We start from the raw sequence: 10,963 nt of genomic DNA on the forward strand, positions 1-10,963 counted from the left end.
AGTCAACATTATTTTTCTGCGAGTTATTTCGGTGTCGTTCGCTAAAACCGCTCCATCTTATTAGTTCTTCCATCTGAAACTAATCTCTCATTAATTAGAAAATCTTTTACCAGGTTTGAAAATCCCCCTTAAGGTGTTCTTACATTGTGTTTCCAAGAAGGGGATGGATGAGAAGGGCGTGAGGTCATAGTGACCTTGAACTTTGACCTTTAACCACCAAACTGGAATCAGTTCATCCTTGAGGTCAAGTGAATCTTTTTGCCAAGTTTGAAGTACTTCCCTCGAGGGGTTCTTGAGATATTGTTTTCACAAGAACAAGACGAACAGACAGAAGAAGAACCCAAAAACACAACGTCAACAGCTATCGCCGGCGTGGAGACATAGAAACATATTTCAAATAGTTAGGTAGGTTTACTGTTGTGTAGTGTAAGTAGCGCACAAGTCCAAGGCTTTAGTGCTTCAATCGGTCTCTGTAGTGTGATATCAGTGTACAAAAACACAATGAAATGGAACCTATGTCTGGTCTATGCCTAAATGGTAAGTTGTCTATACTTATAAAGCTCTTGATCACCTTCATGGTCTCAATGCACTTTACACTGTTTCCTATTCACCCATTAATGGAGCTCAGATCCTTGAATACAATCATACACCATCAGCAGAAACTTAGACTCAGGGTCTTGTCCAAGAACTCTTCAGCACGTGGACAGGAAGAGCCAGGAATTGAACCACCAACCTGGTTCTTCTGGTTCTAATGAACCTTTGCGTCGTCCAGCAGCAGCTGTTTCCACTGATCAATCAGCTCCAATCGGTTCCTCTGCACTGAGGATCATATAAAAGCAGCTGCTGCAGGTTGAAGCAGCGCTGAGGAGCTCCTGTCAGGACAAACTGTGAAGTGGATCAGAGGCAGGTCACAGTCAGCTTTAACTCTACCCACAACCAACTGCAGGCGCCAGCTCCTCTGATTCTGGACTTTCCATTGGTCCTGGCAGCTCTTCAGATTACAGCAGCAGCAGCTTGGGTGGAGGTGACTGGGCGTACGGTGGCCCTCAGGTCGGTCAGTACGCGGTTGTGGTAGCCAACGAGCCGGTCTTCAGCGACGTGTCCGATCTGGACCCAGTCTATTCCTTCGGCTCTCGTTCTCGCTACCAGCGAGGAAACGCCAGGTTTTACCAAACCCCAACAGAGGTTCTGTTCCAACCGGTGCAAGTGTTCCAGTACACCAGCAAGACCTCAATGCAAAGCCAAGGTCCTAAAGGTCCTGAAGGTCCTAAAGGCTCTAAAGGTCCTAAAGGTCCAATTAAAGGAGTCAACTGAAGATCTCTGGTGAGGATCACTTCACACGGTATCTGGTCTCTGGATCGGATGACGGTTCACTGATTTTGGTCTTTGTCTTGCAGGTCTTCATGTTCCAGAGGTTTCACTGCTGCTTTCATTCAGTGTTTTGTGCCAATTTTAAAAAGGTTGCCAATAAATCTCATTAAATTAAAAAGCTATGTCTCTGGTGTCTGATTTTTTCCAAAGTTGATTATTTTCAGTCACGTTCCAACTGTTGGGAGAAACGTACCTTATTTCCATGAACACTGTGGAAGGTTTACTGATCAGGTCAGAGTAAAGTTGCGAGGGAACCTAAAATGGCTGACTAGAGGTTGTGTGCCTCTTTAAATAATCCAGTTGTAGTTTAAATTAATTTCTGTCCAAACTACTTTAATTTTTCCATGTCTGTTACCTTTTGACCAGCAAATTCTAAATGATTCGCCCCAGAGTCCAAGTGAATGTCTGTGCCAAATTTTAAGAAATGACCTGGAGGCATTCCTTGTATTGCTCTGATCAGAATGGTAAATGTGAGGTGACCAATAATCACTTCATCGTTGAGGCCAAGTAAACATTTGCGACAAATTTGAAGACATTGCGTTCAGGCGTTCCCCAGATATTGTGCTCGTAAGCATCGTTTAGTATGTGGTGATAATTGTTGAGTCTAAGTGAACTTTTGTGCCAGATTTAAAACGGTCCCTCCAGGTGTTCCCGAGAGATCCCATTCTAAAGAATGGAATGTGTGGATACGATGGACATGAGGTCCCTTTGACCTTAACCTTTGAACTTTGATCACCAAAATCTAGTCAGTCCATCCATTAGTCCAAGTGAACATTTGTGCCAGAATTGTAGAAGGTACCTGAAATATTGCCAAGAAAGGGACGGATGTGAGGTCACCGCGACCTTTGACCACCAGAATCTCATCAATTCATTGTTTCTTTGCACTGCAGTATCGCTATTTTATTTTTTTTTTTGAATCTGTACCACACAAATCCATCCAGTAGATATTGAGACATTTCACAAAATGAATGAAATCCCAAAACTCTTAAGTCGCAGCTCCTCCCGGCACAAACTGCACTTCATCCCCCATTTTTCTCTCTCCGTGCTGCCCTACTTCTTTCCCTTCTCCTGAATGCATCCCTCTCTCTCTCTTTCCTCTCTGACCTGCATTTAAATGCGCCCATCTGCATTTCTTCGGTCTTCTGAGTTCGACTCCAATTGATCATCACTTGCAGCGAACAGGGGGGGTCTTTGATGTTAGCGGCTCCTTCACGCCGGGAGGTTCGGGATGAATTGCTGACGATGATAACGCTGTTTATATTTTCATACGGGGAAGACTCGATTTGAATATCTCACCAACCTCCTTTTCCTCTTCCTCCTCCTCCTCCGAGAGGGAGATACCAAAGAGACAAAAAAAGAAATAGGTCACGTCGTTTCGCCATTTATTTCTGTTTTGCTTTGTAAATTCAGGACTGTCAAACTGAAACCGGAGTTTTAACTGCAGAAGATGAGACGACACAAAAAAACAAACAAAAAACGGGTATTAATCTTTATAATAGAGGTTTTATTTGTTCAAAGGGCCTCTAAACAGGTTGAGTTTGAAGCCCCGTGTGTTTTTCTATCTCCCTCTGTGTGCTCTGGTCTCGTGCTGGCTGGCTGTCTGAGCGTCTGTTAGGAGATTAAAGCAGATTAACATAATCTTGATTGAGAGAGCAAATCCAAGGTGCGCATCACTCTCTCCAAACTCGGCGAGCCGTCCCAACAGTATCACGAATAGCTCGTTGAAACGCTGGCGGTGATGTATCTGAATTAAAAGTCGCCGGTGTTCAAACACGCCGTTTATTTGTGTTTTATAGTGCTTCCTGCTTCCCCTTTATGTTGCCAGTTCAAATAAAAACCTGTTTGTGTGCTTTTTTTTCTGGCCTAGCTCTGCATGTGTGAATCTTTGACTAACAGGGAAATGACCTTGTGTTTCCATGTCAGCCTGTTTCCTGGTATTGTTGTATTTCCTCATTTGAATATGTATATCACTCCCTTTATTGTGCTGCTCTGCTTCCTGCTGACATCGTGACTCAACCGGAGCAGTCTGGAATACAAACATTAATTTAAGAGCGAACAGTGAATTTTGTTGTTGTTGTTGTTGTTGTTTAGACATTCATCCCTCTGACTTTTCCCCCTCTGGTGCCACCGTGAGCTTCATATTTCTGCTTTCAAATGATTTTGTGAATTATTGGATTGTTTTGGTTTCATTCAACGTGTCCCTCGTGAATTGTATTAACTTCGTGAACGGCCGTTATGAAGCCTTCAGTTCGGATATCAGGCGGAGCCGTGTTTGCTTGTTCGGAGCAGTTTGGAGCAGGAAGTGACCATATTTGGACGAGCTGGGTGGGGTGGGGTGGGGTGGGGTGGGGGAGAGGTTCTGGCGCCATCTGACTGAAAACCCGATGATACTACCCACCGATAGCTGTAACCTGACTGCACCACAGGCCTGTCAATCAAACAGAGACACCCTCCAAAAAGATGTTTTTTTAGGCTTATTTTCTAACTAATGACGGATTATTTTCAGATGGACCGCAAGTAAAACTAATAAGAAGGAGCAGCTTTAGCTAACAACACCGAGATAACTCGCGGACAAAAATGATTGACTCCAAATTTCACGAGAGAAGATGAATGGGAATCTATGGAGCCGGAGGCGTTTTGGAGCCGACCTCTAGTGGCACTCGGTGGTATTGCAGCTTAAGGCACTTCCGCATCCGCCTCATTTTTCAGACCCGGAAGCTACAAACACTTTTAACATACAGTCTGTGGTGCTGACACACTAACCTAATAAAATGAACATCAGCATATTAGCTCTCAAAACCATTTATGGATGGATTCATAAATGAAAAACGGACATCAGTCTGTACTTATAAGGTAAAATAACTCTCTTCCAGCGTAGTGTAACAGGAGGGTGAACTGACTTCAGTCTGGTTGACCCTCCGGCTCCAGCGCTCGGCTCCCACACTGGTCCAGACCTGGGAAATGTCTGTGCGGTGACTGCAGTAATCTGATTAGTAAAATTAAACCACAGCATGCCACAGGAATTTAACCAACGCTTCCCGAACTTCACATTTAACTCTCTCAGTGGTCAGGGTGACATAACAAATGTTTATTTTTATGCTTCTTTGTACTTTTCTCCTTCAATTTAAGGAGTTTAAGACGGAACACAAAATTAAATATGTAGAACTCTGTATCTGAACACACAACCCGGTATCACGGCAAAACGTGAAATATCCATGCTGTGTCAAACTGTCACGCCTAGAGAGGCCAAAGCGTGGCTATCTCACGTTTTGCCTTAGTTGGACGGGCGTGTCTATTTCACGCTTTGGGTTGTGATAATATGCAGAAGAAGGAACAAAAAAGTTGAGTAAAAAAACAGATGTTTGCAAATGCAAATTTTCATATTTTCACTTCCAAAAGTTATAGATATTCAAAAGTATGTGAACAGAGGATTGAAATTTCCCTCTACAGTTGCATTGTAAATATTTTTAGTGGCAGAAGTACCAGACAGGGTGCAGCCTGTATTAATAGAGGACAAATTAATCAATTCGAGGTCCCACACATATCGCTGTTTTTATTGAAACGAGGATCCGTGTTTCTACGAATTGGCAGAACAGAATGTTGACGCGTTTTACACGAGTTTATTTTGTCTTTAGAAAAGCGCAGGATGAACCGGACTTGTGCGTTGCGGATCCACCCAGGGTGAGGACACTTCGGCAAAACATTCCACATCAGTGCGCTGTCCTCCTCAACTATTCACAGGCGTGTAATGACAGGCAGTCACGTGTGGAGGAAGCACATATACCAACTCAGACACAAACATTCAACAATCAAGTCCAAATCTGGGCTGTCACGTTAAAAATATAAAGTTTATTTTTCCCACGTCTCAATTTAACATAATTTCTCGTTCACATTTCCAACATAAGTTAAAAAAATACAGATGGTTACTTTGATATCACAGAATTATTTTTTATTTTTCTGTCATAAAACTCCATTTGTAACACGATAATATTTAGGAGTTAGAGCTGGAAAGTGTGTCTTCAGTGAATAGAAAGAATAGAAAGGCAGCTTTAAATTATATAAGAGTGCACGGCCCTTCATTTTAAGGAGCTAAAAGTTTCACTGTTTTTGGAGAAATCCACACATTAGCATCATCAAGAAGATAAGTAGCCTCGGTTACTCTTTTTACGCTGAATTTCTTTGATTTAATGGGCCGTAATTAAAGGACAGTCTGTGAATGCTGCTTCACAAAACAACCTGTTAGAACAGCAACAGAGTTCTCAGACTTTATAAGGCAGATAGATGTAAAAAACTTCTCTTAATATTTGTTCAATAAAGCATCCGAAACGCTGAGAACATGTGAAAAACTAAATTTTCACTATTTCAAGAATATTTTATGTATTAATAAACAAAAGTGAAATTTTGTTTGTTTGTTGAAGCTCTAATGACGTTATCAAAACCTAATATTGGTAATTATCAGCCCCTATTCTGTCACACTGGCACATATATGAGCTTTTAGCATTGCGCAAAATAAATGGAGAGTCATTCAAGTTCAGTTTACAATACTTGTGTGTGTGTTTTTTACGTGTGTGCGTGCGAGTCGAGGTAAACAATCTCCCCGATGAGCGGAGGAATGTGAAGAGCGCTGCCTGGGTCCTGTCCAAACAGAGAGGGAGTTATAGACAAACTACAACCTCAGGCTCAATGTTTGTGTCTTTTTTTTTGTTGAAATCGGGACTTCTTGCCGTCCATAATTAAAGGTCCCATGTTGTATAAATTCAGATTTATTGTTTCTTATCGGACTGCAAAGGAGGTCCAGGTGATTTTTTTAAAATTAATTCTGTGACGGTGTCAAAACACTCAGAAGGATTCACACAGACTGCATTCAGGAACTGTGCTGTTTGGACTTCCTTAACTTTGTGATGTCACAAACTCATGCTTATGCCATATGTCCACCTTTTACGTGGCAGGAAAACACCAAGCGGTCGTTTCTGTTGCAGAGCCAGCAAAGCTACAAGATTGAAGAAAAACCCTGCGACACTGGGCGTGTTTCACTCATGAAAGAGTCAGCCAATCAGAAGAGAGGATATCAAAGCGCCTTAAAGACAGACACACAACAGCCTGTTCTTTGTTTGAGTTTCAGAGAGATGTGAAACTACACTGAGATAGTTTTTTTTTATACCTAAAAGCACAAAAAATATATCTTATCGTTAGAAAAGCTGCAAATAAAAGACTGTAAAAGTGTCAAATACGGGACCTTTAATGGCAAAATAATCTCTCCAAAATGAAGATGTGTCTTTTTCTCTATAAAGAGAACAGAAAAATAAAATAACATCTTTTGTGCCGTGTTTTAGTCTCGGTTTGAGCAACGTCACGCAATTACGTCGCCACCACGCAGGAAGTGACGCTTGGATGAGCCGCAAACGAAAAGAAAAAAAGAAGAATCCCACTTCAAAAATATGACGTCCTTGAAGTGTGCGTTTCCACAGTCTGTTGTTCATCCCTGAGATAAACCGAGCTTTCAGTCCGTCGACTCGTCACTGAAACGTCAACATGTCCTGGACGCTCCACGGAAACTTCTTACAGGCCTGAGCGGCGCAGGTCTCCGACAGCAGGCCCAAACACACGGCAGTCAGCGACAGACGTCTACTGCTGTTCAGGATCACTGCAGAGGAGGAAAACAAAACAACAACAAAAAAAAAGGACAGGAAAAGTATAAATGAGGCTCTTATCTTCACGTTAAATACACCAACGTCTCATCAGAGCAGCGGACCGTAAATCCCTCGACGACGTCTCATTGTTCGCCGCTCGCGGGCCGGCCGCCAAACACGACCAGCATCTTTTCTATTTCAGGGACACGCTGTCGCTAAAGAAGTACTTGCACCGCACGGGAAACGTGGACCGAACCCTTCTGGTGTTATGTAACGCGCAAGAGACAGTTGACACCTGCCGGTGCCTTCAAATGGTGTTTAAAAAGCGACGTAGCAGAATATCCCCGATGTCTCGAGGGAAACCGTCTGTCCGGTGCAACAGTTGCTCCTAATCTCTCCTGAAATCGTGTTTACTTTCTTATTGAGTGGATTTGGAAACGTCTTAATCCAGATTAGGATTACCGCCTAGTGGTCGAATGCCTCCGCCGACCGCTCAACTTGTAGTTTACGTGCATATCTGTCCAGGCGAGGGGGAACGTGAGGTCACAGTGACTTTGAACTTTGACCTTTGACCCCCCCCCCCCCCCCCCCCCCAAACTCTTTATCAGTTCACCCTTGAGGCCAAGCGAACGGTTGTGCCACATTTGAAGAAATTCCACCCGGGGCGTTTCCTGAGATATCATGTTTATGTGAATGTGTAGAATTGGGGAGCTGGGGGGGGGGGGGGGGGGGGGTCACAGTGAGCTTGACCTTTGACCTTTGCCCCTCAAAATTGAATCAGTACATCCTCGGTATCAAAGGAATGTTTTTTTTGCCAAGTTTGACCCAATTCTCTTGCGGCGTTTTCGAAGATATCGTGTTTATGTGAATGTGTCGGATTGGGGGGTGGGGGGGGGGGGTCGTCACTGTGACCTTGACCTTTGACCTTTTATCACCAAACTCTAAAAAAAAAAAAAAATTCAACCCTGGTGTCAAGTGAATGTTTTTTTTTTGTTGTTGCCAAGTCTGACCCAATTCCCTCGAGGCGTTCTTGAGATGCGGCGCTGAACATTACATTTATTTATTTGTTTTGCCAGATGACGTCCTCCTACCTCGGATGGCCTGGGAGTTGGAGGTGAGCACGAACAGCTTGATGAGGCCGAGGCAGAGCGGCGAGTAGTCGTGCTCCCAGATGACGGCGGGGATGAGGAGGACTTTGCCGTAGCAGGACAGCAGCAGCGCTCTGAGGAGCAGGCCGAGCTCCACGGTTCCCCCCCGCAGGCGGCCCACCACCAGCCAGAGGAACCACAGCACGGCGCCGCAGAACGCCGACAGCTCTGCAGGGTCCGACGGAAAGACGTCGCGCAGCGTGAACAGATATTTCTAATACAGTCAGCGTGTTAGATCTTTAACATGAAGGGCATTTTTCTTCCCACAATAACCCGGAAATGAACCATATTTGAATCATTTATTTAGCCATTAAATCACACAAAAATATTTAAAAAAATTCTCCAATTTCTGCTTAAAAAAAAAAATCGGAATAATTCACGTTTTTCCTTATTTCATTAACGCATATCTTTTAATTTTTGAAAGTTTTTCAGACTAAAATCAACATTTTGAAAAAAACTTTTTTGGGGGCTCTGACATCGTGAGGGGTGTTTTTTTCTACTATTTTTCGACGGTTCATAAATTTTATGAACGATAGACACATTAAAATCTTGGAAAAATGTATGAAGGAAATTAACCATATTTTAAGCATTTATTCAGCCATTAATCACACAAAAATATTTTTAAAATTCTCAAATATCTGCTTAAAAAAAAAAATCAGGAATTCGCATTCTTCCTCATTTCATTAACGCATATCTTTTAATTTTTGAATGTTTTTTCGCACTAAAACCATTTTGAAAAGATCTTTTTTGGGGGCTCTGACATCGTGAGGGGCGTTCCCCCCCCCGCTATTTTCTGACATTTCATAAATTTAATGAATGATTGGCACATTGAAATCTTGGAAAAATGTACGAAGGAAATTAACCATATTTTTTCCTATCGGTCAAGTTAAAGCAACGTTTTTTGGTTGAACATCCTCGCGTCCCCGTGTGACGGACGACTCTTATTCTCCACGTTATAATATCGCCGACGCTTCCGTCATCTTACCGAGGGCGGCCAATCCGAACATGCCGTAAAAGTCCCACTCTTTGGTGTATCTGATGATGTCGGCGGGGTCGCTGCTGCTCCGCTCCGAGCCGTGCAGCAGCGACCACCGGAGGTAGGCTTCGCACAGCAGGCAGAACACGCACAGCTTCCAGTGGATCTGGAACGCGTGGAAAAAGTCGTGTAAGTTTAATGTCACTTGTGCACATATTAAATCAAGTTTAAAATAAAAACAAAAACCAAATGTGACTTGCGTTCAAGCTGGTGTTGAACAAAATGTGTCGGAAAGCCTGAGTTTTGCACAAAATGCCGTCGATGAGGATGATAGCCGGGTCGTATTCGATGTACTTGTCCACCGGCTTCTGGCAGGACGCCTGGAGTGTGAATACAATACATTAATACATTTATTTGGACCATTGTACACGTTCTGTTATTTTCTGGTCTAGAATGTGTAATGGGGTAAAATATATGTAAATATAAAAAAAATGTATGTAAAAAAAATTGTTATCACGTATTTTAAACATTAAAAAAAAAATGCATAATTTTGAGTGAATTATAAATGTATTAATCCTCTATGACAACTTTTTCTCACCAGTGTAGAATGTCAAAAATCTCCCCCCAAAACTTCACCGGATTTTTTTGGGTGAATTTAAAGATTATATTAAAGACTCAAACGGATTAAAACTGAGAAAAACAACAAAACTGTCCAACTGTAAGGAGGAATAATATACTATTTTTTATACCTACATCATTTTTCTCCTGTGATATTTTTGCATTAAGGGGAATGTATGCATTTAAATCCACCTATATTTGTTTATTTTTAATTTATTCACTTATTTTTGTACTTTTGTTATCAGTTATCCTACCGTCTTATTATTTCCACATTGCAATAATGAGCACTTGTCTCCACTGGTTGTAAATTGACATCTTGTTTAATAAAGTTCTTATTCTTTAAAAAAAAAAAAAAAAAAAAAAAAAATCCTGTCAAGTCAAAATCTGTAAACGCACTGGACAACATACAAAAACATAACAAACAAACAAACAAACAACAACAACCATATGAAATTAATATTAGCCAAGTTATCCTGCTACAACATAATGTAGTTTTAAGAAAGGAGTAAGAAGAGGCTGTTTTATATTTCATCACACGCAGACATTTAACGGTTGGAAACCGAGATATTAATATTTAACTCACGCATATCGTTATCTTCAGGATACCGTTACTGTAATCCCGGTGGAGCTCCGCTGCCTTTTCGTTACATTCAACACATCTAAATACTTCTCTCGCCATTCTTCCACCTGTGAACGGATACGAGCAGCATGCCAGACAATAACACCGGAAGTAAGATCGGTTTCGCGCAAAGCCGCCTTCAAAATAAAAGTGCAGATTTGTCAGCGTCTTGAAGGCTTGGCTTCATAAATTGTATGTTTTGTGATGTTTAATACGATTTTTTTGGGGGGAGTAGTTTCGCGCCACGCTTTTCATATTTTTGACCATTTTTGACGTGTTTTGAAGAGGACAGATAATTTGATATGTAATGTTTTTTTAAAAAACATTTTTTTTAATTGTGGTGCTTTATTACAACTCATATACAAACAAAACTAAAGGTAGAATACAATTTAATTTAACCAGGGCTACTAAAACGTAACAGCAAAAGGGTCCGGATAGGAATATTTAACCAATTAATGGCTATAACTCTTAATGGATGCCAATGGAATAAACTAACCATACCTTTTAAGGTATCAATTTTAGGCAGCAAAATATGAGATGAGCATATTAAAATGGTATCAAAACCATTACAAGCAGACATGAGGTGATTAGCAAGTCCATA

The 10,963-nt window shown here is 41.7% G+C and overlaps 1 protein-coding gene across 1 annotated transcript; it reads right to left on the reverse strand.

Annotated features, from left to right (window-relative positions):
- Nucleotides 1-5,200: 5,200 nt before the first annotated feature.
- Nucleotides 5,201-10,455, reverse strand: arv1 (ARV1 homolog, fatty acid homeostasis modulator). Its single transcript, XM_069172369.1, has 5 exons — nt 10,327-10,455; nt 9,386-9,505; nt 9,135-9,291; nt 8,093-8,317; nt 5,201-7,015 (listed from the first exon to the last, which is right to left on the reverse strand). Exons 1-5 carry the CDS (start codon nt 10,420-10,422, stop codon nt 6,888-6,890), a joined length of 726 nt encoding a protein of 241 aa, XP_069028470.1. The 5' UTR covers nt 10,423-10,455; the 3' UTR covers nt 5,201-6,887.
- Nucleotides 10,456-10,963: the final 508 nt, after the last annotated feature.

This window comes from Embiotoca jacksoni, unplaced genomic scaffold (assembly GCF_022577435.1).
Source record: "Embiotoca jacksoni isolate LCO1_2020_lvr unplaced genomic scaffold, fEmbJac1.0.p SCAF_52, whole genome shotgun sequence".
NCBI classification, from domain to species: Eukaryota; Metazoa; Chordata; class Actinopteri; family Embiotocidae; genus Embiotoca; species Embiotoca jacksoni.

Coding starts and splice junctions, on each gene's coding strand:
- arv1 (XM_069172369.1), bottom strand. CDS start 10,422: ATGGCGAGAGAAGTATTTAGATGTGTTGAATGTAACGAAAAGGCAGCG. Junction 9,292..9,385: donor TGTTCAACACCAGCTTGAAC/GCAAGTCACATT, acceptor CACGCGTTCCAG/ATCCACTGGAAGCTGTGCGT. Junction 8,318..9,134: donor GTTCGGATTGGCCGCCCTCG/GTAAGATGACGG, acceptor CGGACCCTGCAG/AGCTGTCGGCGTTCTGCGGC.